This window comes from Pogoniulus pusillus, chromosome 29 (assembly GCF_015220805.1).
Source record: "Pogoniulus pusillus isolate bPogPus1 chromosome 29, bPogPus1.pri, whole genome shotgun sequence".
NCBI classification, from domain to species: Eukaryota; Metazoa; Chordata; class Aves; order Piciformes; family Lybiidae; genus Pogoniulus; species Pogoniulus pusillus.
Window position 1 is genome coordinate 7,270,404 of NC_087292.1, and position 27,656 is coordinate 7,298,059.

At 50.0% G+C, this 27,656-nt stretch overlaps 1 protein-coding gene across 5 annotated transcripts; it reads left to right on the forward strand.

Annotated features, from left to right (window-relative positions):
* The first annotated feature begins 224 nt into the window (after positions 1 to 224).
* Positions 225 to 27,656, forward strand: SDC4 (syndecan 4). 5 transcript variants are annotated; one of them, XM_064167599.1, is made up of 5 exons: positions 225 to 413; positions 22,206 to 22,347; positions 23,245 to 23,297; positions 23,510 to 23,693; positions 25,019 to 27,656. In XM_064167599.1, the coding sequence occupies exons 2-5, from the start codon at positions 22,224 to 22,226 to the stop codon at positions 25,168 to 25,170; spliced, it is 513 nt and encodes a 170-aa protein (XP_064023669.1). In that variant the 5' UTR covers positions 225 to 413; positions 22,206 to 22,223; the 3' UTR covers positions 25,171 to 27,656. The 5 variants fall into 5 exon arrangements, with proteins under 5 accessions (XP_064023669.1, XP_064023670.1, XP_064023666.1 ...); XM_064167600.1 differs by having other exon boundaries at positions 225 to 390; XM_064167596.1 differs by lacking the exon at positions 225 to 413 and adding an exon at positions 3,032 to 3,132.

Consider the following 27,656-nt stretch of genomic DNA (forward strand, 5'->3'; position numbering starts at 1 on the left):
CGGAAGTGCCCGCGCCCCGCGCCAGCGCCCCCTAGCGCGGCGGAGGAGGCGGCGCAGGACGCGGCGCTGCCTGCCCCGGGGCGACCCCGCGCCCCCCGCCCGCTGACCCCGCGGTGGTCGCGACGTGGCGGGTACGGACCCAAACCCGGGGCTCACTGTGGCAGGTAACCGCCAGTTGCAGTGCCCGGTGGGTCTCGCCTTTGGCCGCAGACCGGGTGGCCTGCCCAGGGGAGCCACGAAGACAATCCGAGCCTGGAAGACAGGCTGGAGAAGTCGGGACTCTGCAGCCCGGAGGAGAGAAGGCTACGAGTGGACCTTACAGTACCTGAAGGGGTCCACAGGAGAGCTGGAGAAGGACTGTTACAAAGGCCTGTAGTGATAGGACAATAGGTAATGGTTTTAGGTTAGCGCAGGTAAGCTTAGTTTAACCGTTAGGAAGAAGTTCTTTACTGTGGGGGTGCTGGGACGCCGAAACAGGTTGCCCAGAGAAACTGTGGGCACCTCATCGCTGCCATACGAGGCTGGCTGAGGCCCTGAGCAGCCTGGTCTAGTGTGAGGTGTCCCTGCCCACGGCAGAGAGACTGGAAGTGGACGATCCCTTCCCGCTCAAGCCATTCTGTGGTGCTATGTACAGTGGCCTCTCTGGGAGGCCTCAGCATGCATTGAGTTTGTTAGACAGGAGAAGTTTGTCTTCTGAGGGTTTTGGCTGTGTGGTCTGCCCAGGGAGTAGCACCCTGCTCTTTTGTTGGTGTGCTTTGGGCTTTCCCTGTCTCCTGCGTGGTGCTGGTCTGGTTTGTTCCAGTGAGTTCAGTGACATGGCTGAGTTGCCCTTGCTAAAGACACAGATACCAAACATACAAGAAATGATTGTCCTGGGATGTTTTCTTTCATCTCTAGGCCAGTTCCTGCAGGCACCAGGATTGTTGGAAGCTGCTGCCCAGCTGTACTCAATTTAGCTTGAGACCTTAGGGCACCGGGATGTTGTTGTGAGTCCTGGTATGCCCTGGCAGCACCTTTCCATTACGGGACTGTCAGTGAGTAGTTTGGCTTCTGTTAGGAGATTTCATCTGGTCTGTGGTGGTTTCTTTGCATTCCATATGAAATGGCCAGGTGTCAGAATCCCTCATGCTTAGCCATGTGCCCTCTGTGATATGCCATTGTCTGTTGGACTCAGTGGCCACAACAAGCTGTCCCGCTTGCTTGGCTTCAGGTATGAGAATTGTCACTATCTGAATACTAAAATCCCTAAGGCTACATGGGACAACAGAGCATTTTAGAGATAAGGTCTCCACTGGAAAGAGGAGAGGAGGAACCTCTGGGCTTCTGCGGGGGATGAGAGAGTTGCCACAGAGCTTTTGTCACCTGGAAAAGAGGGGAGGAGGACAAAAGGGGAACCTAGCTTTTATGGGAGGTGTTAGATTAGCATCAGTCGTGGGTGTGGAATATTTCTGGCTCTGGAGCACAGATGACGATCTTTGACATTCTCTCATGATGTTTTTTCCATGTCCTCATATGGGAAGTTCCCTGTGTAGCTTTGCTGTGGTTTCTCCCTTCCTCATTCTGTGGATATCACTGTGCTGGGGCAGGTTTGACATGTTCCCTGTTCCTGGACCCTGCTGCTCCTAGAAAAGATTGTGTAAAGCACGGGTGGTTTGTGGTGGATCTGAGCCACTGCTGGTGACATCTGACTTGTCCCTTTGGAGAATTTATCTTTGCAGAAGCTTTTACCAGCCTTAGCCAGTGCAGAAATGAACACAGGAAAATTCCAGCCCTGTCAGGGCTGTCTGCTGTCAGCACAATGCTGAGCATAAATTGCAAAACTCAACACTTCCTCTGATAATTCTTAGTAGAAATTGGTTTCCTTTCCTGAAATCTGCTGTGCTTGACTCTCTGAGACGAGCAAGCAACTGCTTAGACATGAATTTTCACTTTCCTGTTTCCTTTTCAAGGTTTATAAGACTGACTTCCCTTTGCCAGCAGAGATGTTGGTTGTTTAGTCATAGCTGACTACATCAGTAAAGTTGGACTCGTGGTGTAGCTGCTGGGTGCCTTTGCACAGCCAGAGTCATCAGCAATGATATTTCTGGTTTATGCAGTAGTCTGTGGGATCACAAGGTGTGAGCTGGTGTTTATGGAGGCATGGACTAGAGTTCCTTCTGAATTTGAGGCCCTTCCTTGCATGGTTGCTGCCCAGCAATTGAAGGCATTATGCAGCAGCCCTCTCCTGCCTTGGGCAGGCACTGTAACAGGTCAGAGGTGGTGAAGTGATGTTTGTGCTGCGAGTCAGCTGCAGCCTGGTTTGTGAATTCATTTCCTGCCTGACTTTGTGATGGCATCTTGCATGGTCACATCTGTTGGTCAGTGCTCCTGAACTGGGCTCTGCCTCCTTTCCAGGCTGCACCAGATCTGGGGACTGTTGTCGTTCCCCTGAAAGAGAAAGTGTTCTCCATATAAGGAGCCTCACCCCACACCCCTGCTCTGTGGGAAAGGATTAAAGTGGGTCTGGAAAGCAAACATCATCAGGGAATAAAGTGACTGTCCTAGTTTGGGCTAAGATAGAGATAATTTTATTCCTAGTAGCTGGTACAGGACTGTGCTTTGGATTTAGTCATAGAATCAACCAGATTGGAAGAGACCTCGAAGATCATCCAGTCCAAGCTATCACCCAGCCCTATCCAGTCAACTAGACCATGGCACTAAGTGCCTCATCCAGTCTTTTTTTAGAACACTTCCAGGGATGGTGCCTCCACCACCTCCTTGGGCAGCCCATTCTGATGGCAAATCACTGTCCCTGTGAAGAACTTCCTCCTAACATCCAGCCCATACCTCCCCCGACACAACTTGAGACTGTGTCCCTTTGTTCTGAGAATAATGCTGATACCACACCGATGGTTTTAGTTGTAGCTAGGTGGTGCTTACACTAAGCCAAGGCTTTTTCAGCTTTTCATGCCCTGCCATGGAGAAGGCTGGAAGGGCACAAGAAGTTGGGAGAGGACACAACCAGGACAGCTGACCCCAACTGGCCAAAGGAATATTCCCTACCACAGGATGTCATGCCCAGCATATAAAGTACTGGTTGTTGGCAGTGAAGGGTGGATTGCTGCTTGGAGACCGGCTGGAGATTGTTCAGTGGCAAGTACATTGTGCATCACTTGTCTTTCTTGGGATTCATTTTGTACTGGTTTTGTTATCTTCCTTTTCATTGTCTGCATGAGCATTACTAGTAACAAGAATATATTTTGTTCTATTTCAATTATTCAACTGTTCTTGCCTCAACCCACAAGTTTTACTTTCTTTTCTTTCCAGTTCTCCTCCCTGTCCCACTGAGGGGGTGAGGAGAGAATGAGTGCTGCATGGTGATTAGTTGCCAGCTGAGGCTAAACCACAACGGGGGCATTCTCAGTTTGCCTTTTCTTCCTCTTCAGTTCGAATGAAAGTCAGGGACAGCTGTGAAGGAGAAATGTGTTCTAAAGGGGAAAAGGATGTCGAAAGCCAAAGATGGTGCATTCTAGGGTGCCATAGCAGGGGCTGCTTGCCTGGCCACTGGTTAGAGTGTACTTTTTAATCTGCTGTTTTGTGTGTGACACCTGCATGTCATGAAGGGCAGCAGGTGGAAGGAGAAGTGGCTTTATAGCCCAGGACATAGCAGAGAACATCCCCAGATCACATGCAACGACTGTGGTCACTTCTGTATCTGGAGTGTGGGAAAAGAATGCCCTATTTAGCCAGGGATTCTTTCCAGAAGAAATAGCTGAAGAGGACAGTATTGTTTTTCCTCCTCAGGAATTGTTGCCTGAACCAGGAAGCTGTTTATTTAGGTGATCCATGTTTTACCAGCTGGTGTACAAAGGGTAGTGCTCTCTGACCTGACCTTTTCCGGGGTTCATTTCCCTCTTGCCAGACCAGTAGGATTTGTGCTCAGGCGACCTTTGCTAAAAGGACAGTAAGGCCGAGGTTACACATTGCCAGAGTGGCTTGGCATTAAGTAGCTGAAAACGTAGGATGAGAGTTTTCAGTGGCTGCTCTTCCTCTACCCGCACAGTGTGCAGCTGTGTCTTTCCAAATAACTCAGCCTACTAAATGGGCTTTAGGAGTTGGGATTTTTTTAAACTCAGCTTGTTTCTTTGTGCTTGAGAATCCTGCTCTGAGCTTGGTTTAAAATCTGCCTCTAAGAACTGTGTTGAGCTTGGCTGAAGAATCTCTTTTCCTGTCCAGTGCAGTAGCGTTTATGATCTAGAGTTGTCCAAAGGGCTCTGCACATAGCCTTCTCAAAATCTCATCTAGCTGTTTCTTGATGTGTCATGGAAAAATCTGATTCCCCTCCCTCCCTAAATGCATTGTATCTGGATGCTCCATTCCATTTCCAGCATATCTGTGTTATGTACTGGGAACAGGCTGGTGTTTGTTTTCATTTTTAGTGCAAGAGTGGGACAACTGTTGGCTGTTGAGCACTGAAGTAAGAACAGTGGTGGCCAGCCTGCATTATTTCTCTGCCAGATATGTTTTTTAAATGGAGAAGGGAACAGACACACCTTGAATGTGAGAATTCATCACCCAGAACAAATGTGTGGCCTAACGTGTGCTTTGTTTTATTCCTGCTTCTCTCACTTGCAGTGAGGTTTCAGGAGAGCACATTTCAGCTGTGTTTTTTCCTCTCTGACTCCATTTGTCCCATCACACTTGGTGGGTGTCATATACCCATGATTTTTCTGCATTATTCCAGAGAGAGCAGAACATCAGCATCTTCAGAAGGCACATCTGCCAGGCAAAATGAAGCAAGCTATTTTATGTCATGGGTTTGCAGAAGCGTATTCTGGGGTTTGTGGCTTTGTTTCCTTTTGTATTACTTCAGTTGCAGAAAGTTTTTTGTGTGTGTGTGAGGGAGGTGGATCTGCACTGTGCACTTTGAAAATGTTGTCAGTAAAGTTACATAAATTGATTCTCAAAGTTGGAAAATCCGTTAGGGCTGGGTTTAATTTTTTTCTTCTGTTTCCAGAAGCCCAAAATTTCTATCAGTTTGCTCAAAAGATTATGCATGGTGGTGTGAGTTCCTGGGCCAGGTAGGCAGACTGGCTCCTCTCCATTCTGTCAGAGCACAACTTTTGTAGGAGGGAAAACGTGTCCTGTGACACCAAGAGGGACTTTTTGGTGAAAGGGTAGTGTGATGAGGTGTATGACAAGCAGGAGGGTGTATTGTGCTTCTTTGAAGAGGATATTAACAGGCAAGATAGCAGTGTTTGCAGCCACAATACAGATAGCTGGTTTTGAAAGTGGCTTTGTGGTGGCTGCTTTATCTGGAAGGAGGTATAGAGGGGTCATGGCCACACGTACACAAATGTCTTTATGAGGGTTAAGGAGTAGTGGAGTTCTGACCACTTTGTGCAGCTAATGCCATCTCCTAGCTGGCAGATGTCATGGTATGGACCAGTCTTTTCACGTTCAACCCAGACTGTGTGCTCTTGTTTCTCTCTGTCTTCTGCTGCCCACCTCTGCTGCATATCCAGAGCTGGAGATCCTCAGTCACACCAGGAGTGACTTTCCTTAGTTCTTGTGTGTGATAGAGGGTAATCAGGAAGGGTAATAACATCCCTTTCATCCTCAGTGGCCTTGGATGCTGAGGTGAACTCAGCATCAGTTGGTGATAAATTACTGTCCTGAGCACAGAGGGTCCTATGCTGCAGGAAACTCCATGACAGCCTCCTCCAGGCTGGTTCCTACTCTCACCTGGATGTATGCTGTCTTCAGATCTTACTTGATTTTGTTTAAACTCCAAGCAGTGCTCCTTGTGACTTCCCATCATGCCAGTTGGCTCCATGGGCAGTTCAGCACAGTGCTGCCAGGAGATCTTTCATGTGTGCAGGCGCAGTCCTAAGAAACACTGAGGACATTATGACCTGGGTAGACTCTAGTCTACCCTCAGCAAGTTTGCTGATGACACAAAACTAGGAGTAGTAGCTGACACACCAGAAGGCTGTGCTGCCATCCAGTATGACCTGGACAGCTTGAAGTGTTGGGCAGAGAGTAACCTTACAAAGTTCAACAAGGGCAAGTGTAGGGCACTTCACATAGGGAGAAATAATACCAGGTATTGGTACAGGTTGGGGGCCAACCTGCTGGAAAATGGCTCAGTGAAATAGACCTAGGAGTCATGGTGGACAGCAGAATGGCCATGAGGTAGTGATGTGCTCTTGTGGCCAGAAAGGCAAATGGTATCCTGGGGCGCAGCAAGAAGAGTGTGGCCAGCAGGCTGAAGTAGGCTCTCTGCCTCCTCTACTCCACCCTGGTGAGGCCACATCTGGACTACTGTGTCTACTTCTGGACTCCTCAGTTCAAGAGGGACAGGGAACTGCTTGGCAAAGGACTGTGAAGATGGTTAGAGGACTAGCATACCTGTTTCATGAAGAGAAGGCTGAGGGGGCATCTTATCAATGATTATAAATACATGAAAGGTAGGTGTCAGGAGGATGAGGTCAGTCTTTTTCAGTGGTGCTCAGCAACAGGACAAGAGGCAATGGGCACAAATTTGAACAGAAGAAGTTCTATCTAAACATGAGGAGGAATTTCTTTATGTTGAGTGTGAATAGAGCACTGGAACAAGCTGTCCAGAGAGGTGGTGGAGTCTCCATTTATGAATTCATTCAAAAAACCTGCCTGGATGCCATTCTATACAACTTGCTCTAGATAAACCTTCTCTGTCAGGGGTGTTGGACCAGATGATCCCCAGAGATCCCCTGTTATTCTGTGATTATATGGCACCTCTTGACCTTGGCTTACACCCTCTGTGTGCACCTATTTATTCCCAGAGGAACAGACAGCTGGGAAGGCTACTTCACCTTGGGGATCTCTTTGGTTTGAGCATGTTAGGAGGGGAGAGAGGGAAAGCTTCAAGTCCTCTTGGAATAGCTTTGTAGTGCTAGAGTGGGCTGATAAGCAGACCACTCAGCAGTCTGGATCCCTAACTGGCAGATGGGATCATGGCACACGGGCTTTGTGGTCTGCACATAGCTGCCCCAGAAAGAAAATCTTTCATTCTCATCAGACTAGAGCCCAGATGCAAACTGGTGCGACTGCAGTGCAAACGAGGGAGTGACACGGCGTACTGGTGTGGTTGAGGTGCACCTCGGGTTGTTACAGGACTCAAATGTCTGATTTCGAGCAAATTATCATGGAAGTTATTAGTGCGAGGAGGAAAAGTGAAATAGTTAAACTGCTGTTGGGGTTTTTCCCTCCGTTGTCTGTGTGGGCTTTCTGCTCCTGCTACTTTCAGGAAAGAGAGCGGAGCGGTTTCCGTTTCCACCTCCAAGCAGAGCCGTGTGATGTAACGCGGGCGGGAGCGCCGCGGTGACACCAGTCGCTGGGCCCGGCTCGGTTTGCTCCGAGCGTGTCACTGCCACTTGTGGAATGCTGCGAAAGCGGGTGCTGTCTGCCTGCCTCACCGCCTTCCCTCCCCCTGCCTTTCCCTTTCTCCTACACTTTCCTTCCCCCTCACCTTTCCCCTCACTATCCTTCCCCCCCCCCTTTCCTTTTCCTCTGTTCCCCTCCACTTTCCTTTTCCTCCTTCCCCCCTCCACTTTCCTTTTCCTCCTTTCTCCTCCCCACTTTCGTTTTTCTCCTTCCCCCCCTCCCCGCCCCCCCAACTGTACTTTTCCTCCATTACTCCTTTTTTCTCCTGCCCCCCCCGCACCTTTCCCCATCCCTGTGAGTTAGTGCCCATTTCCACGCCGGCTGTAAGGGGGTGCTTAGCCCGTCCCGACTCCGCTCCCCATCCTCACAGGCAGACTCAGCCCGGGCCGGGTCCCCCGGCAGGGCTGACGCCTTTCGGTCATCCACCGGACCGTGTGTCCCAGTGCCGGCCGAGGAGCCTCTTCTCTCCCGCGCTCCCGCAACGGGTGACATCAATGCGGGTCAGCTTGCAGCCCCTCAGCATCCCGCCGGGGCTGCCTGTACCGGGCAGCTCGCAGCCCCTCGGTATCCCGGGAGGAATGCGGGGCGGGCCCGCGGGCATTCCCGGAGGGGCGGGGGCAGCGGCGCTCCGCCCCCAGAGCTGTGCCGGTTCTATATGTGCCGCGACGGCGGCGGGGCCTGGGCAGAGTCCGCTCCGACGTTTAGGGAGGTGCGCAGTTCTTCCTCGTCTCGCCTAGCCCAGCCATGCTGCTGCCCCGCGTCTCGCCGGTGCTCTGCGCTGCCCTGCTGCTTGGCCTGCTCATGCCAGCCGCCGCCGAGTCGGTGAGTTCCGCCGGGCTGTGGGAAGTGGGGTGGAGGTGGGAGTCAGCCCTCGCCTGCCCGCCCCGGAGGGGAAGGGTTCTGGCAGTAACGGGGGACTTAGGATCTCGGCATGCCGCTTGACCGGCGGTCGCGGGGGCGCTTGCGGCGGGTCCCGCTCTCCGGTAGTGTAGGAGCTGATGCCACCGCCGATCTGCCCCCAGCCATGTGCCCGTCTCCGGGGAGGGGGACAAATGGGTTTATGGCAAACGGAGCAGTTCCCGTTCTTTCCCCGGTTCCCTGCTTCCTTTCTGGCCTGCCCTCTGCTTCTCCTGCTTGGTGCCAGAGCCGCCTTGCCCAGGCCCGGCCGTGCCCGTGTACACTCTCTGCCCCGTCAGTAGCTGCCCCGGTGGTTGTGCTGTTCCTCTCCCGTTCCTTTCGCCCATCCTGAGCACTACTGAGCCTCATCTTGCCCTGCTGTAAGCAGGACTGGTGGCTCTGGAGCAGCGCAGGGTACAAGGGTATCTGATCCAAATGAGCTGCTCTCCATTACAGCTTTGATCTCCAACTGCTCGTCATGGGCTTAAGTCCTTAATCTTTCGTTGGTTGTGAATGTGTGATGACTTAGATTTGTGCGTGTTACACCATGGGGAGGCTTTCCAGTCCCACCTGAGCTTGGTCATTCTGGTATCTTTCTGTGTCTATCAAACATTCCTCACCTCCACATGGGAGTGAAAAATAATCCGCTACTGTGGAGGGTTTAAGAGTCTCTTGCGTCTGTAATAAGCCGAAACAATTTGAATTCTTCGGGCTGGGCACACGTGGGATCTTCATGGTGAAGCAAAGATTTTGGGACTCTGCCTTCCCTGTTGCTTGGTTTTGTGTGTCCATCTTGCTGATAGTGCAGTCAGGGCAGATTCCTCTGCCAGTGTGAAAGAGCTGCTGAGATTAAGGTAACTGCAGGAGATCAGGGGCTCTCCAAACAAGGTTTAATCACCCACATTGCTTCCTTGGGGACTGAAGGCTGGGTGGGCAGATCAGAACTGATAAGGTTCTGCTGCTCGTTTGCTCCCTAATAGGGTTGGGGAGGGGGTGCTGATTGTAGAGTAGGAAACTCCCACAGAGAGCATCTGTAGTAATTGTCAGCTACTCTCTGCTAAGACCAACCGGCCCAAAGCTACTTTACTCTAATCTGGTGTCTTTATCCCTGCTATTAAGCACGTGAATCGCTGCTTGGAGAACTGGCCCAAACTGGTAGGGCAGACCTTTGGGGCAGACAGCATCTGGAATTGACCATGTTTGGTATGAAATGCAACTTGGTGTGTCCCTGGGGAATTGAGTGGTCTGTGAGCATCAGATTTCTGCAAAGACAACAAATTTTGCCCAGATGTGTTCTGGAAATCCTTATATAGAACTGGTACAGGGGATTTGTCCCTATCTGCTGAGCTACCTAAGATGGAGCTGGTCCTGGAGTAGTAACAGTGCCCTGCTCTAAAGCCTTGTTCAAACAAACTGTTTGGGTTATGGGCTGCTGGGGAGGAGATGGGGATGACACGCTGCTTGGTAGAGTTCTGCTGGCGTTCCTCCCAGGGCTTTTTTTAATAGCTGCCAAAACGTGCAGGGCTGCACAGCGTGTGGCTTTTGGGTTTTCTGTGCGGGCAGGGTGAAGACAGGTAGCTGCTTCTTAACAAGATGGGGATTATATTTCTTGTGCTTATGTAAGAGTGTGGCTTTTGAGAGGGATTCGGTGCTTGAATATTTCCCTGAGCCTGTACAAACAGAAATGCCTTGGCTTCTTTCCCCTTGCCTGGCTTTCTGGTGTGGATGGGATTTTTAGACGTGAAGCAATCTTGGATGTGCTAAGAGGGTGGGGAATATTACTGAAGTACCCAAGTGTGACGTTGGGGCTGTGCTCAGGCTGTGGGTGGGTTGAGTTACAACAGCCCCACAGCTTTATGTGAGAACATTGTCTTGATCTCCTGGGGTGCAGGGAGGTTGGAGCTGGGGCCTGATGTCTCCAGTAGTCCCTGGAGGAAAGCAAAGAGACAAAAAAAACAGCCCCCAAAGCCTGTGTGAACAGGGTGTTCCTCTCTGGGCTGGGCAAGGATGGGGCTTCTCTACGAGATGTTTTCTGGGGCTTGCTCTCCTGGGCTTTTTGGAGATAGGCAGAAACCCTCCAGTGCAGAGGTGACCATGGCATCAGTGCAGCCGACAAAGGACTTGAGGTCTGTCTTACTTGGCAGAGTAGTGTTGTTGAGCGCTCCCTGTGCTTTTAGCTTCTCAAAATGCGCTGGCAGCACAAGAGGGAGGCAGTGGGTATTCCACCCGCAGTAGAGGTGCCTTTTCGGCTGCTCCTAAGTTTGTCTGAGCTGCAGGAAGGCTTGGAGTGCCCAGAGCTCAGCAGGGCCACAGAGTGCTGATGGGCTGCAAGCTCTTTGCAGCTGTCCTACTTTTCTGCCTTGAACTATGCAGAAGTCTCTGTGCAGCACTGCATCGTGCTTGTGAGTCCCTAGCAATACAGATAAGCAGAAATCCAACCCAGAAGCTGCTGGCAAGGTATTGCTGAGAGGAGGGGGGGGGGAGCTTCATGCTGTTAGTGGGCTCTGTTTGCTGGTTTAAAGCAATCATGCTTGGAGGCCTCCTGATTGGCAAAGCTGGTGTCTTGTTGATGATAGCTATGTTTGGAAAGTAGTGCACCATTATTAATGTTAAAACCGGTTTGGCTTGTCCTGCTGCCATTGATCCCCGAGGCCTGTTCTTTCTGCTCTTTGCCCAGTTTCTCATCTGTCCCTCCCAATCAAATCAAGACATTGCTATCTGCATGTTTTGCTTCATTTTACCTTTTAACTTGGCAAACTCATGAGGCGGCTGAACACACAGCAAATCCTGACTTTTCTTCAGCTTCCCTAAACCACCAAGCAGCAAAATTAGTGTGTAAGAGGATGTCCTTTAGTCCTGGTGGAAAAGAGCCTTTGACTTCTGCTAACTGAATGTAGAGCTGTTGGGATGAAACACCTGTAACCTGCAGGAGAAAACAGCCTCGGGAGTGCCTTGTACCTTGTTGAACTGCATGTGCAGCTCATGGTTTGGAGTTGGAGTGCATGGACCCTCTGCAGCCCAACATCTCGTCCATGGAGGTACCCACACGGGTGGGAGCATTGCATGGGGCACAGTCAGGGAAACAGTGCTGCTGCCCACCTCTCATCTGTCCTAAGTGCCTGCCAGCTCCGATGCTGGAGAGCATTTTCTCGCGCTTGTTGTCCACGCAGCTTACGCAACAGATAGATCAGGGCTGAACTTGGTACTTCTCGGACGCCCTGTATCAGACTCCCTCTAGGAAGTTAAGGCTCTTGGCCAAGTGATTGCGCCCTTTCCTGCCTCTCCTGTTGCTGTCGTCTCTCAAGGCCTTGGCACTTGGAGCTCCTGCAAAGGCCTGCGTCCAGTCCAGCAGCAATGAAAATGTGTTTTTTTTCCCTATGTCTTCCCCTTTCCTCCTCCCCTCTAAGCTTCTGTTAACGGCTTTATTATTCCCTTGAGCGGTCTGAATGGTTGGGGTGGGGAGGCCATTTGCTGCTCTGAAATGCCTGAAGTGGAGCCTAATGTGACCTTGTCATTGTTTTCTGTGGTGGATTATTGTCTTAATACACTCCTGTCCTACCACTGGAAGCTGCTAACTTGACTTTCAGAGGGACTGTGATGAGGAGGAACTCTTGACTAGCTGCTCAGCTTGCAGACTTCAGCACTACTGCAGCTACTTTGCTTCCCCTCTGACTTCTGGTGCTGTGAAATGCTCTGGCTGCTTGATTCCACTTGGCTTTAAATTAGCTCTGCGTTGTGCTCCGTTATGCGTTTAGTTATTCTCCCTCCTATGGATGGATTGGTGGACTGTTTAAAATCAAGCTGCTTTTTAAACTGGCTGATGGTTAACTGTATCAGTGAGGGAGACACGATGGCTGTGGTTCTAGGGTCTGTGATGTAAATTACTTGAGTTGATTTGTGAGATTGCTTGATTAAGTCACTCCGGTCGCTGATAGAAGACACCACCCGACTCCCCCCAGCCTACTATCCCTCTGACCAGACAACATGGAGCATCCAGCCTTCAAAACAGTTCCTCGCTCTTGAGTTAACATTTATTATCCTCTTCAGCCTGGTCTTACACCCTTACAGTTGCCTTCTCCCCGTCCACTCAGCACAGTTCGCTTCCTTTTGCCCTGTAACAGCAGCCGTCTTGTGCTACTTTCACAGTCTCCCAGCTAGTGACAAGTGCAGGGGAAGCCTTACAGACCCATGGGGACAAACCCTGCACAAGCCTGAGCTGGGGCTGCTGTTGTGGAGCACGTGTGGCTGTTTGTTTGAGACTTGGTGGAATGCAAATGCTTTAGATTAAGAATTCAAATGGTTTGCACTGGAATGAGACTCTTGCGATGAGCCCGGGTTTGGCTCTGAACAGGGAGGGCAGCCTAGTTAAAGCCCAGCTAACTTGTAGTAATCGTCTTCTGCGAGGGGCTGTGAGAGATCCTATGTTAATGAGCTGGTAGGGCTGCACTTCTACATTACTTCAGACTTCCTTTTTTTGTTTGTGTGTGTGTGTCTTTAAATGTTTGCCTGAATGTTTGCGCAGTAAATGGTGCTGCCTCTGACCAGCTCTGCTTGTACCACAGTCAGCCTGGGCTCATGCTCTGACTCAGGGTTTCTGGCACTTGCCTGGTCTCACAGCTCCCGGAGACTCTCTGACCCTCTGAGTAACGGCCCTGGCCCCTTACCCAAAGCCATGACTCAGACTTCCGAGGTGCTGCATGTGGCACAGAGCTGCTTCTCTTCTTACAGGGGTGACGAGCAAAACTAGTGCTGCTTGGCAGTCTGTCTGTGCTGCCCTTGGCACCAACCACCTTCGCTGCTGCCTGTCCTCTAATCTGCCTCGGGTTGTGGCTACGGCGGGCAAAAAAGCAGTGGAGCTCTGACATGTGACTGCTGCCAGTAGCTGAGCTGGTGTTGGCAAAGGCAGATCAGAAAGTGGCCGTGTCTTGAGCAGCCACTAACTTGCTCTGGAAGTTCTGCGGTTGCTGCGTTTTCAGACAGATACAGTGAGACCTGAGAGTCGCATGGGGGAGAGAGGAAAGCAGCATAATTATCTGAAATGACTGAAAGTCTTCAGAGAGAGCTACAGGAGTGGAAGGCCTCAGAAGAGAGGGTTAAATGCTTAATCCCGAATCTGGAGAAAATGTCAGCGTAGGAGGGGAAAACACACAAGCTGTAGCTGCGTCCCTCTCTGTTTCTGGAAGTTGGCTGACTTTAAAATATGCTTCTTGTGCAAATCTGATTTTTGCTGGAAACGTGCACTCTTGTCAGTTTTATCCTTAAAAGCCTTTGAGGGTGAGACTGTTTATGAAATGCCCACAGGCTGTTGTTGGACAAATGATTTGGATAACCTAAAAACTGAAGTAGTTAACTAAAATCTCGCAGAGACACTGCTTGGGGCTGGAAGGAGACTGGGACACATGCAGCACTGTTACTTGAGCAGCTGGTGTCACACCAAGGAAAACCAAGACATCTTCCTGGTTAAACAAGTAGGGTTCTGTCAGGGAAAGCAAAGCTTGCCATGGGAAGGATTTCTGTCTTCTGATGTTCTGCCTTAGCTGTGCAAGGGGGAAAAGCGTCCTTACCGCAGCCCAACTACAACTATGTTGCTCTCTGCTATGAAACTGGAATACAGAGGGACGTGGCCATTCCCCTTTTACCTTGACGGGCTGACCCTGCTTCCTGCTCTCTGTCTGCCGGTACAGTCAAAACTACAGCAGTGAAAGGAAATGTTAAGCTATTAATAGCAGTGAATGTACCTGCCTTGGACTTGCACTGAAATGGCCTTGTGTGGCGCAGCAGCCAGACATCTCAGTGCTTACAAGTGAGGTGGCTGAGGGGACTGTGGCAGGAAGAAAGATGCCTGGTATGATGGGATGCTGGTCTCGAGAGGAGCAAGACCTACAGGTTGGGGGATGGATCCTGGCCAACTTGGGGCTGGGAGGGTGTCAGAAGCTTCTTTTGTGGGCGAGTGTCCTCCTTTAAAAACAGAGAAACTTCTGCTTTCCCCCCACAATGGAAATAAAGTCCTTACTGATGTCAGGAGCTTTTTCTTGGAAGACTCTGTTCCCCAGTGAGATAAATATTTATTGCTAAATCCACAGTGTGCAGTGGAGCAGACTCTGGAGCCAGGATCTTGCAGGAGACTGTTTATGTGCGGGCTGTTCTTGGCGCTAATTCCAAATTTCCTGAGGCTGAGTATGAGGAGCTGGTTCTGTGCCTTGGTTAATAAAGGACTTGCTAGGCCAGCCCAGGAAGGAGTGACCAGAATAGCTGAGTCCCTCTGCTCCTGGCTGTGACATGTGGGTGCAGGGATGTGGTCACAGAGGGCTGAAAAACTGCTGTCAGCTGCTCAGCCCTGCTTGGGGAGAGGAGGAAGCAGTGCTGGTAATCCAGAGCTCTCAGAGAGGAAAATGCTCCCAGGAGCGACAGGTTTCCCAAGGCGCAGCCGTGTTACCCCCAGCCGCACATGCAGTCTGCTGCTTCCTGGGCCCAAGCCAACTTCTGCACAAGCTGGGAATGTCTCCACTGGGCGGGGGGGAAACAAACCAAAACAAAAAAAAAGCCAACCCTCCATGCTCTGAAACCCATCCTGTGCTGCTGTAGGTAAGGAGGAAAATCCCTGCTGGAGCAGTGTTTGTTTGTGTCTGCGCTCTCAGGGCTGGAGCCCGATAGTGAGCTGGTATGGCTACGCTGCTTCAAGTGCTCTTGTGCTGCTGGCTTCCTCTGTGGCAGCTTTTTGCTGGCAAGTTTGCCAAGCAGAGCAAAACTTTAAATAGCATAACTGTGCTGGCAGAGCTCAAGCACCCAGGCTAAGCCGAAATCTTCGGGCTACTACTTCTGATTAGATTAAAGTGGGTTGTGGGAGGGGAAACGTTTGTAGGGCGCAGCGCTGGGAATCTTGGCTGTACAAACAAGCTGAGATTAGCTGCGTGGTGAGCCAGCTAGGAAGGGCACTCTTTGAAGTTGGGTGGTTGCCTGGCTTAATTTTGCTAGCACTCTGGCATGAGGGAGCATAAGGATGCTGAAAATGCACGTCACATGCTTTGTGCCAAGTAGAAGTTCTGCTTGTGTGCATGTACAGGGAAGTGCTGGCCTGTAGGTGTATTCTAGGAAAGGGCAAGGAGGGCAGGCCTCTTCCTGGCTAGAGGAGGGAGAAATATGATATGTGAACTATCCCAAGCCTGGAGTATCAGCATGATAAATCAGTGAAATATCCCAGGCATGAAGTATCAGCATGGTAAATCATCCTTGAATGAAAAGCTGCTTTGCTGGAGCCTTTGTAGCCTTCCTTTTTTTTTTAACTCTTTCTTTCTTTCCACAGGCAGGGATGCAGTAAGAGCTCTGTGGGATAGAGTAGGGCAACTCAGAATGAATTGTGAGTCCAAAAAACCAAGTTCCTTATTAACCTTGGGTAGATTTCTTCAGCCCTTGAAGCGAGCCCTGGGCAGTGAAGTGTGTGAAATACCTGAAATCAGGTTTGTAAATACTATTAAAATAATCTTTTTATGAGCTAGGTGTGTGTCACTGCCCATGACCGGGAGAACCCTTCACGGGTGTGAAATGTCTCTGCTGAGGTTGTTTTCCTCCTGAGTCACATGAGAGCTCCTGCTTTGCCCTCCTGCAGTTTCCCTCTGAACATTATCTTTATTTGCTTCAAGGGAAGTGATTGACACGCAGCCATCTGCAACTGCCTGCTGAGCTTTATCTCCTCTAACTGGAAGGGGGAAGTAGTCGCCTCCTTCCCTGCTTGGGCTCTCTAGTCTCTTGAGCTGGGCACTGAGAATTCAGAGCAGATCCTTTTCCACCGTTGCAGTAAACAGATCCCAGCATGCGCCTGTCTGGCAAAGGACTCGATCTTTATGGCTTTGCTGTTGGTTGATAACCAGGCAAGGGCAGTTAAACAGGAATTCATTCCTTTGTAATCTTGCCGTCCTCCTCCGGCTTGCTCTTGCCGTGTGGCATACGGCGTGGTCTGAAGAGAGAGACTATGCAGGCAAGCATACACGAGTTAAAAGGTAACCAAGGCTTGAGTTTAAGTGTAGGAAACCTATTTTGAGCAGGCAGAGCCTGTGAGGATTCATTCCCACTGCAGGAGAGGCTCTCCAGAGCCCAGGATTACGGTGTCATTGTCACGGGGATTATGCCTCTGCTGCCGCATGAGCCCCAGGAGAGCTGCTTGCAGCAACGCGGCTTAAAGCATCACACGGAGAGTGGGGGCAAGTGGGGAGTGACCCCGGCCCAGGCTGTGGGAGTGCTGGACGTGCAGGACACGCAGCACAAGGCATGTGGAGTGTGAGCACCGGGACTGGTTGCATAGCTGCAGGGAGATGGATACCTAGTGGGACAAGGACTGACTGGGGATGCTTGAAAGAGTGATGCTTTTACCAGCCAAACAGTTCATCAGCTTGCATGTTGCTCTTGCACTGCCTTACTACCCAAGATGCATCTCCTTGCCTGTACTGCTGAGCACAATCCAAAAACTAAAGATATTTTCTCCATCTTTGATAAGAGGCACAGGCAGCATGCCATAACTGGGCACAGGTACTGGAGATGCTGTGCTGTCTCCTGCTGACAGCCAGGAGCTGCCCCCAAGTCTTGGTCCTGCCCCCTTAGTCCTCAGAGGTGTGATGGATTTAACTTTTAACTGTGGTGGGAGCGCACCTGTGGAGTGACTGTCGGAGAGGAGATGGGCAAGGCTAGCATTGCCTAAAGCTGCTGTGCCTGTGCTGCTGCTCTGAGACTGCTTGAAAGGCGTTGGGCAAAGGCACAGTGGTGTTTAACCATGTCTGGAAGCCTCGGGGTGAGCTTGTCATGCAATTAAATACACACATGTGCCTGGATGGGAGCTGTTTGACTTCTGTGCCTCGGCACAGAGGCCATTGCCTGTGTGCTGCAGATCGTGGGACAGGCTGACCAGCAGCAAGAGGTCAAGCCTGGGCACAAGGAATCGTTTTTGGTTTTACTGCAGCTGATGTGTAGGGGGAATTACCTGTGACCTACATTGAAATATTTCAATTTGCCTCACTCTAAACAAAAGTGACTTTTGCGTTTGTGGGTTTTCTGTTTGTTTGACTTGGTGGTGGTTTTGTTTTGTGGTTGTGCTGGTTTTCCTTCCCTATGTAGGGGAGGAAAGGGTGTTTTGGGGAGAAATCTACTTCCCTTTGCTAGTCTGGTAGGAGTTGCCTCTGCTAGAAGCTCACGTCACTTCAAATAGCTTTATTTTAGTGCTTACTGCGATGGGAAGTTAGAGCTTTCTTCGCCTCTTCTCTGGGCGGTCAGCTCTGATTGCTGACTCTCACTCATCTGAGCCTCCCTGTTTCCAGTATTGTGTTGGCTCCGTCGCTCCTTTGCTTTTGGGGGCTGGTGTGCTTTGGGGAGGTGAGCTCAGCCTCTAAACCCTGCTCTTTTGCAAGATTTGCCTGAGTTTTAAAAGCTTTTTGATTTGTGTTCTCCTGCAAGATGCTGGTGCAAGTGAAGTGCATGGAAGACCCCTCTCTTGGTCTTCATGATTGTGCATCTTTGCACTGGAAAGGCCCCACTGGGTTTGATGTGGTTTAGTTCCTGATGCAGGGCAACATGAGGGCCAAGGGTGGTGGCTTCGAGTGGTCTTTTAATAACCAGACTCTGAGGCTGGGCCAGGTGGGCAGCTGCTCATGTCATCCAGAAGCCCTTTCTTGTTAAGCTGATCTAGATGTGCATTGTGGTGGTATGAGATGACATCTGTCCATGACAGCACAGGTCTGGGAAAGATATATTATGTAATGCTGCTCACTGAAGTGAAAAGGAGAGGCTCTGTACGACTGCCTCTGAGTGCAGAGCACCTGAGGAAAACCCCAGGAGCAGCTGACATCTCTCTGTCCTTCTTGGCACTATAAAGGGTTAACAGGTCTGCACCTCTCTACCCTTCTTCTGCCACCTCCCAGGCTGGCCCAGGTCTCCTGGGCTTTTGTCTAGGAAAGACTGACTTTCAGCTTGCTCTTGTTGACTCCTAGGCTTGTGTACACAGTACTGGGGAGGGAGATGCTGGAGCCAGCGTTGGGTCTCCAGGCCAAAGCTGTGAACTTGATAAAGAGCTCCCTGCGCTTTGGCTGCCCCAGGCTCCACTGGCTGGCTCTGACCCTTCAAAGAAGCCTTTGAACTCTCTATTTGATCAGAGACAAGGGCCAGCCATGAAAGCCAGTTCCATGTCTGGAAAAACTGTCTCTGCCCCAAAACATCATTTGGGTTTTTGAAAGGGTTTGCAAAGGCTGTGGTGAGGACGTGTGGGCTGGGGCAGGCAAGCTGCTGGGGTTTGTTGTTTCCCAGAACTGGCCCGCAGCCCTAGCACTGGGCAGAGCCTTTCTGTACTGCCTCAGTAACTAGATGGCTTTGCTTTGGGAAAGGCTTAGTGGTATGCTGGGGCTGCAAGTGAAGGCCTCCGGAACGCGAAATGAAGCGGGGTAGGCTGGGGGGTGGAGCACAGCAGAGCTGCAAGAACCTGCCTGGGGTGCCAGGGGTGTGATTGCTGTGCCAGAGCTGAGCAAACGGCGTCTGGCTTCGCCCGGCAGTGCAGCTGGTCTGGGGCTCAGACATGAGACCTCTGTGCCCAGCTTTTCCAGGAATGACGCTCATAGCTCATGTGCCTGATGTGCTGGTCGGCTGGAAGGGAATGAACTTTTTCTTCCTCTCTCTTTTTTTTCCTTTTTTTCGCCACTGGCAGGCAGGAAAAGCTGCTGCTCCCCAGCACATTGGTTAATCCACCTCGGTGCTTACTAGGGATAAAGCTGCTTAACATGAAGAAGAAATCGTGGAACTAGACCCCTGCAGAAAAGGTTGATTTCTGCACAGACCCCTCATAGAGAGGAGCATTTTAGTAGTGAGGCTCGACTTCAGCTGCTGGGGGCAAGGTGAGGCTGTGCAGCTGCCCAGTCCGACTCTCCCAGCAAATCCCTGGGCTGCCTCCAGTGCTGGGATAACAGGTGGTGGAAAGCAGACTCAGATCAGGGCTGGTGCCCTTCTCCAGCTGGCAGTTGCAGAAGGTGTTAAGCTGAATGTGGCCAGACAACTTGGCAAGGGCTGACTGTTGTCTTGCGACTGTCTCCTAGCTCTTTCCTCTTGGCTGCAGTTTGCCGATTGAGAGCAGTCACAGACACCTTTCATGGTGCCTCTTCACCCTAGAGCAGAGTGATGCACTCTTTCAGTAGTACTCCAGGGAGCTCTCTGTGGCAGTTGGGAACCTGCACTAGCTTTAAGTTCATGGAAGTGCCTGTGTGCCCTCTCTGCAGGTGTGTATGCAAGGAATGCGCCTGCTCCAGACCTGCCCTTCCAGCACTGCACTCCAGTGTTAACTCTTCCCCAGCAACCAGTGGGAGCCTGCTCTTTAGGAGAGTACATCTTGAAACCTGGAGAGTCTGTATGGAGGTGCTCAGCAGCCCCTCTAACTTCCCTGGCAGGTGGCTTGGTAGAATGAGACTTGCTGCCCACAGGAAAAGTTTCTTGTAGGGTGTAATGAGATTCTCTTGGCTTCCAGGAACTTCCCAGCCCTTGCTCAAGAGGGTGATGAAGAGTGAGTTCAGGGAACGCTCCCATATAATCTTATTTGCTCTTGTGAGTCAGTAATTTCCTTGTTATGTCCTCTGGCTTGTAAACACTGCCTGTCCTGATTTAAATGGGGTTTACTGATAGCCAAACCTGCTGCCTTCTACAGCACGCACTAATCGCCGTGGCCGTCTGCCACTGCTCTGCTTGCAGCTGGGCTGATCTGCTAAGGCCAGCCTGCTGTCCAGCTGCCCCGTGGCTTGAACGTGGGCTTTCTTGAGCCATCCTCCTGAGGACATTAGCTGGCTGTGATTCATAGCAAGGTACAGCGTGAGCTGGCACCGGGGTGCGGCTTGGCACAGAGTTCTTGCCAACACCAATCTGCTCCAGCCCAGCAGCCGTGTTCTACAAACCTGCAGCAAATGTGTGCCCTAACTCCAGCAGATGGGAGTTGGGCTCTTCCTGCCCCTTGATTAAATGGCCAGAAGCTGTCCTGGGAACAGCAACTGCAAGCTGGCAGCAGTTCACATTGCAGGTCTGGCTCTGGCTGGGTTTCACATACCTTGAAATGAACTTGCCTTGGAGCGAGTGATCCATCACGTTAAGAATGCCTGGTTGCAGGCTGGGAGGGGATTTTTTTCCCAGCTGGCCCTGCTCCCCAGCCCCCTTCCCATCACCTAGTGCCAGGCTTGGACAGAGCAGAGCCAGGGGTCTAGGAGAGGAGAGCTGGCCTCAGCACTTCATGCCCTCCAGGCTGTTCATTTGGTTATCGTCCAGCAGAGTTGCTGGGGAAACCAAAGATGCCTCAATAAGCTGATGAAAAGCACATCTAGTAGCCACTGCTCCTCATGCCAAATGAGAAACATCTTATCCTGACCACAAGGCCTTGTTTGTGGCAAAACCAGTATGCTAATAGGGTAGGGAAATGTGGGCTGGAAGCAGGGCTGGTGGGGCTGTGGGCAGAGGAAGCTGACACATGGTTGTGGCTTGATTGTTGGCCTTTGGTGAGATCGATAGCGGTGGTTGTTCATCAGCTGGTGTCACCTCTGGGCTGTAGGATGGGCCACACCTGGCTGGGTAAGCAGGAAGGCTAGGCCCAGCCTCTCAGGGTTTGGCTGTTGCCCTGGTGAAGCAGCAAGCACTGGGGCTTGGGTGGTGCTGCCCAGCTCTAACTGTCCCCAGGAGTTTCTGATCTTCAGCTCCCATGAGGCTATATAGTTAGTTCATGGTAAACCTATACATTAAGAAGAGCCCTCAAATAGGCAGGACTGTGGAGTAAAGGGATGATATAAAAATGGTCTCCTGGGTAGATAAACCTTCAGCAAGGCTTCCCAGTCGTTCTGTGAGGACAGCATGAAAAAATGTCAGCAGCTTTGCCCCGGGCTATGGGACCCATCCATCTGCAGTTTGCTTCTTGCCCTAGAGGAAAGGGTCAAGTCCCCCACCATGGCTATGACTTCATGGCTGTGGAAGCATCTGGAGCCTCTGGAATCTGTGAGGTGGTGTTGGGCAACCCAAGACCTCATACCTGTGGTACCCTCGCTCCCTCACTGGGGCTGTCCTCAGGGCTGTGGGGGGAGGAGAAATAGTTCTGGGGAAGTTGCATAAGCTTTGTGGGGGCAGAGGTTTGGGCTTGTGGCTCCTTGGAAGGTCCAAGCACAGCATTGCGGTGTGTGAATTGCCCTTGTGGTCAAGCAGCTGATTGTCTGGGAGGTTCTGCTCCTGTTTTGCTGGCAGGAGGCTTCTTGCCTATCAACCCTTGGATCACAAACTCCATTTTACAGCCTTGTTTGTTTACCTTGGTTTTAAGAGGTGAGGCTGGGGAAGCTCTTCCTCCAGGCAAGTCGTTATGGATGGCAAGTGCTCTTGAACGTCACTGGTGTTGCACTGCAGTTCAGCTGAACTGACAGGGCAGTGTTTAACCCTTAGGTGATTAATATGTTCTTAGTACAAGAAGCACTGAACTGCCTGACTGTGAGGCTTTGGTGCTATGCAAAAACATGAACTGTAGGTGCCAGGCTTTTTCTCTGGGAATAATAAGTCCTTCCAAACCCCCACTTACTGCAAGGTGAAAGCGTCGCTTTTCCAAATGCTTTTGCTGCAAACTCCTGGACAAGATCCTGTTATGTAATTTTTATCCTGTGAATTCAAAAGAACCTCCTGAATCTGTAGCCCTCAGGAAATTCCCCTCCCGGGCTGGCTCTCACTTCTCTTCTGAAAAATTCTAGGGGAATTCAGCCACTTCCAGGCTGACGAAGATAATGCTTTTGGTGGGGAGGAAGTTCAGCGTGTAGTGTTCTTCTGATGAAAATTGTGTGCTTAGCACAGGCTCTGAACTCCTGACTTCTGCAGAATTCTTCTGAGGATTTGCATGATACTTAATACCTCTCCACTCTTGCTTACAGGTGAGAGAAACTGAGACCATGGATGCCCGATGGCTGGATTATCCTGCCTCTGGAGACTTGCCAGATGATGAAGACATTGGCGAGTTCAGGCCTCGCTTAACTTCTGATGAGTTAGATATAGATGAGACATCTGGGTCTGGAGGTAAGCAGGGAAGGGGGCAAGTGGGTTTCCCACAGCTGATACTGTGAAATGTCTTCTGGCAGCAGTCCATGAGTGGTGGGCTACAGACATGGCCAGAGGTCCAGAGGGAACGGGGGTGGCAGGTGGAGATGAGGAAACCATGTGAGCCATAGTCACTCGGATCAGAACAGTGAAAGTTGTTGTACCCTGATGCTGAAACACTCAGGGAGGACAGATGGAGTCCAGCCAAGCTTGTCTTACTGCAAGTGAAAAGACTTTGCACTAGCTGGATCTCTTCCTGTGGAGCTCCAAAGAGCTTCTGAGAAACTTAAACATTTAAAAACATCTTGTTGAAGAATGTGTTAAAAGCCTTAAAGTTAATGTCTCAGCTGAGGCCAGGCAAGGTAAAGGACTAACTGGCGTTCATGTGAACTCTGTGACATGCAAAGCTCCCTGCCCAAACCAGTTTCTGTGGCCCTGTGTCCCCTTTATGTGAGCATTTGTTCACTGAACAAGTGCTGAAATCGGTGCCTGACATGTTTGGGCAGATCTGATAACCAGAGGGTTGGTGAACTATCCTTTAGGGATGGGTGGTGAGAGCATTGCCCTCCACTGGCATCAGTTTAGCAAGCTATAGAAGACCTGCTTTGCAGGGCAGCTTCTGATAATCTGCAGCAGGCAATGGATCCAGCTGGAGACCTCTCTCATGTGGGAGGTGTCAGGTTTAAGATTACATCTCACAGTCTTGTGCAATCACAGCCCCTGGTTAGGGGAAGTTGTCAGCAGGAGTCCTGGTTTGCCTGCAGCCCCTGGTGTTGAGGGGGGTCTAAATTCTTGAAAAAGGGCATGTGTAGAGAGGAAAGCTTAGCATCCTCCCCCTTTGCTCTTTTCACTATTGTGTGTTTCCCTTCTCTGCAGACTACTCAGACTCTGAAGATGCCATATACCTGACCACCATGGATACTCCTCTGGTAGGTGTTGCCTGTGTGTGTTTTAAGTGACACGTAGCACTCTGAATGCCCTCCACCCTGCAAGACGTGGCATCCAGATGTATCCACCTGCAGGAGCAGTTTACTTGAACTGCACTGAGCAAACTTTCTTTTCCCTGCACACCCTCCTGCTTTCAACTGCAGTTAGGCTGGGTGCTGCTTACTGATGGGTGTGGCTTCTCTGTATCCTGTAGATATCTGACAACTATATCCCTGGAGATACTGACAGAAAGATACAAGGTGAGAAGAAAAACACAATGGTGGACAATGAAATCATTCCAGACAAAGCTGTACCTGTAGAAGAAAACCTGTCCAACAAGATCTCCATGGCAAGCACAGCCAACAGCAGCATCTTTGAAAGAACAGAAGTTCTTACAGGTAATACTCCACTATGTCTTGATAAATTATTAATACTGAAAATCAAATTGGCTTCTGTGCTCCCCTGTTTCGCTTGGAGTTCTCTGCTGACCAGGGGAATGAGATGTGCTACCTTTAGGATAAGAGGAAATGGCCTCAAGTTGCACCTGAAGTTTTAGGATGGTTATTAGAAGAGTCTTCACTGAAAGGGTTCTCAAACACTGGAACAGGCTGCCCAGGGAGGTGGGTGAATATCCATCTCTGAAGATGTTTAAAAGATGATGAGATGTGGCACTGAAGGACGTAGTTAAGCATCAACCTTGGCAGAGTTAAAGAATGGCTGGACTTGATCTCAAGGTCTTTTCCAACCAAAACAGTTGTATGATTGTCTTGACTACCTGTGGGAGAGTCCGTAAACAGCAGAAGAGGTGCTGCTTGCCTTGCCAGGGTAAACAGCTTGGTTTTGAGACTGCCAGCTGGCTATTGGCTTAAGTGCCACACAAGTCATGTGGCAGCTGCTCTGCACCCAGATACTACCTCAGTAGGAGACATAACTAGCCATAAATCAGTGACATCAGAGACTTTTGATATTAAATGTAGGTGTTTTCTTTCTAACCTCTGCCCGAGTCCTGCCTCTTCTGAGCCTTGCCAGGAGGCAAAACAACTCTTTAAGCATCCAAACACCTAGTTGACTGTTAGAGCACAACCAAAGCACTGAATTCTCCTCAGCATGTAGGACAGACCTGCATTTGGCCTGGGTACAAACTTCAGCACACCTTGTCTATCTGTGGCCATCCTCCCAGTTAAAGGAGTGACAGGAAGAGTGGATTGCAAGGCCACTCAGCAAAACTTCACTGATGTCTTGTTGGCCAACTTTGGTTTGAAGACAAAGAAAATGTACAGGTGTTTTTTGGGGGGCAGGATGTTGCTGTTGAGTGAATACTTCAGCTTCTTGTGTGAGCACACTCAGACTCTGTTTCAGAGCAGAGCTGTACCATTTTCTTGGAGTTACTGCTGTTTGTGGTGGGCCTTTTTTGGGTGGGTTTTTGTGTTCTGTGTCCACACAGGGAGGATGGCTCTTTGTCACATTTCTTTCTTGCACTAAACTGAAAGATTATCACAAACCACTTAATGTGGAACGTGTGGTTATTGTGTGGTTGGATGGAGAGCACTTCCTGGTGTTTCCCAATAACATCTGCTGTTGCTGAAAATGCCAGCACATGTGGGGACAGGCAGAGGGACCACATCGACTCTGTGGGCTGAGACTCTCAAAGCAGATTTTGAGATGCAGCTAAGAGTTGTCTAGAGGTTTAGACTTAAGCCACACTCTTCTTTTCCCTCTCCAGCTCTCATTGCAGGAGGGGCAGTGGGTCTTCTCTTTGCTGTCTTCCTGATCCTCCTCTTGGTCTACCGCATGAAGAAAAAGGATGAAGGCAGTTATGACCTTGGAAAGAAACCCATCTACAAGAAAGCCCCAACAAACGAGTTCTATGCTTAAAGCTCAGCAGCACCTTGAGCCTCTCAAAGGACAAACAGACTGTATGGAAACACTGTGCCCTCAGATGAGATGTGCTGAACAAATGCTCTTTTTGGATTGAATTTCAAAGTGACTTCGAGAAAAAGCAAACTTCCTACATGACCCTTTCCATCTTGCTCAGCTAACAGGGGCCCAAAGTAATACAAAGAGCCTGGGGGAAAAAAGGCAAGCAAGCAACCAACCCACCCACCCTCGGTGTACTACTTTTTTTTTGCTCCTTTTTATTTTCCAAAGCTGTCACAAAAAGAATAAAGATGCCAAATTTTTCTGCTTGGTTTTATAGAGGGTGTATAAACACAAACCAGACTGTATGGAAGCAAACACCATGTGTTGGCACCCAGTGTGGCGTGCTCAGAGTGGCTGCTTCTAGAGAAGATGGCTGTTGTATAAACCTTGCTAACGATGTCTCGCAGCAGGCTGTCGGTGGGAAGCATTTTTGTGGAGAACTGTTTATGAATCTCTCACACTACAGATAACATTTTGCCTTATCAGGGAACCAAAGGCCCAGAGGGGCTCCAAATCCCTGAATGCCATAAAGGGCCTATGGGAACCTCTTCCCTAGGAGACTTCTGTCTCTTCCTGTTGGCCCCAGGCAAGGGTCATTAGTCCATGAAATCAGGACTGGCCAGCTTTGTTTGGCCATGACAACACCCTTTCCTTGCCTTCAATCTCTCTATTACCTTTTTATTTTGTAAGGAGTGCTTATAGGAATTTTTTTTATAAGGAAATTTTAAAGAAAATACCCTAATGTTTATATAAAAGTTTGTAGAAAGTGTTTTGAAATGATAATAATAATAATAAACCCCCAAACCTCTACCTTTTTTAATTTCCTCAGATTTATTTTTTCAATCCCTTTGTGTTTCCTTTGGCTGGGCATTTCTCTAGAGATGTTTTATATGATTCATATTCTAAACTGAAGCAGAGTTGTTGTTTTCTTTTTTTTTTGCTGCAGCCTGTTACAGGTTTCTTCTAGTTCATAGCAGCTACTGTAGAGGGTAAAGATATTTATGGTTTTCCCGTAACTGTTGTAGGATTTGATTATTTTTTTAATAGAACTATTTATAGTTTCTGACATGGCTGCTCTTCTCATTTGGTAGCTTTTTGTCCCTTTTTTAATGTAAAACACTAATATAATGAGTCTTCTGTGAAAACTATTTAAGCTTTATTCTGTGAATTTTTTTTTAATTATAAATTCAAGGCAATAACTTTTAGGATTAAGCTGTATGCAAAATTGGATTCGTAATATGATTGAAGTAGGGGGGGGAAAAGACTATTTCTAGCCTGTAATATAATCAGTCCTATAGAGCTATATATTATATATTTTACTGAGAAATACACAGCTGAGTGAAGAGGCTGGAGTTAATTCTTCAGCAGCCTTGCTCTGTGCAAGAGGTTTGGTCTTCTGTGCTTCTGTTGGTCCAGGGTTTTGTCTGGCATGACAGTGGATTTGTGCTGGGCAAGGCAACTGGGAGCAGCCCAGGGGCTCCTTCATGTCCCAGGTCCTGGGCTGAGCCTTGGAGCAGGCTGTGGTGGGAGATGTGCTGGAGCAGAGATCCCCTTCTGAGGCTACTCTGAAGCAAGCATTGGAAGCTTGCAGTGCAGAGGAAACTCCTGGGGGTTGGCTGTGCTGGAGCCCCTGTGGTGCTGTGTTGAGTACCTGTCTCTCACAGAAGGCTGCCTTTGGTAGCCAGAAGTCTGCTGCAGTGGCATCTCCCAGCTGGGAGCACTGAGCATTCAAAGATGGCTCATTCTGAACCTCTTACAGTGAGTCTGTCTTAGTATGTCACGTGCAGAGCTCCTACCTCTACTGAGAGTGAGACCAATCCCCCCCAGCACTCCTAGAGTGAAGGGCAACATGCTTGGCCCATGCTGCTGTTTCAGGAAGGATTCGGAGATACCTTGAGCAAGTTGTGTCTTCCTGCAGCTCTTGGAATCTGGTGTGGGGGGTAGGCAGCACGAAACCTGATGGTTGTGAAGGCAGTTCAGAAATCTCATTGACTGTCGAACCCTCCTTAGTGAAGCTTTGGTGTAGGATTGAGGTCAAATTCATAGAGGCATTAGAGCAGAGTTCAGCTTTGGCTGGTGGTGGCGGCTGCCTCTGGGAGCTGAGCAGGCAAAGTGGAGAAGCCAGGGAGCCATGTATTGAGACACCAGTGCAAGAGGCCTTTTCTCAAGGGTCCTCCTCCAGGCTGAGTCACTCACTTGGTCTCAGTACAAGTGTGTTTGGGAAATTGCAGGCTCTGGGAGGCTCCAAAGACTGCATGGTGTTCACTGCAGAGTGGGAGGGTAAGGGAGGACTTCACAGCCTGTGGGCAGCACTGACAGGAGGGCAGGAGTGGTGTCGGCTTGTTGGGCTATCTGGATCCTCTTGTGTAATTGCTCGTGGGGGTTTTCCACTGTTACGGCTTTATTTCATTTTTTCCTCAAATAAACTGGTACTTTCTAAA

Coding starts and splice junctions, on each gene's coding strand:
- SDC4 (XM_064167596.1), top strand. CDS start 3,049: ATGTCATGCCCAGCATATAAAGTACTGGTTGTTGGCAGTGAAGGGTGG. Junction 3,133..22,205: donor CGGCTGGAGATTGTTCAGTG/GCAAGTACATTG, acceptor TCTTGCTTACAG/GTGAGAGAAACTGAGACCAT. Junction 22,348..23,244: donor TGAGACATCTGGGTCTGGAG/GTAAGCAGGGAA, acceptor CCTTCTCTGCAG/ACTACTCAGACTCTGAAGAT.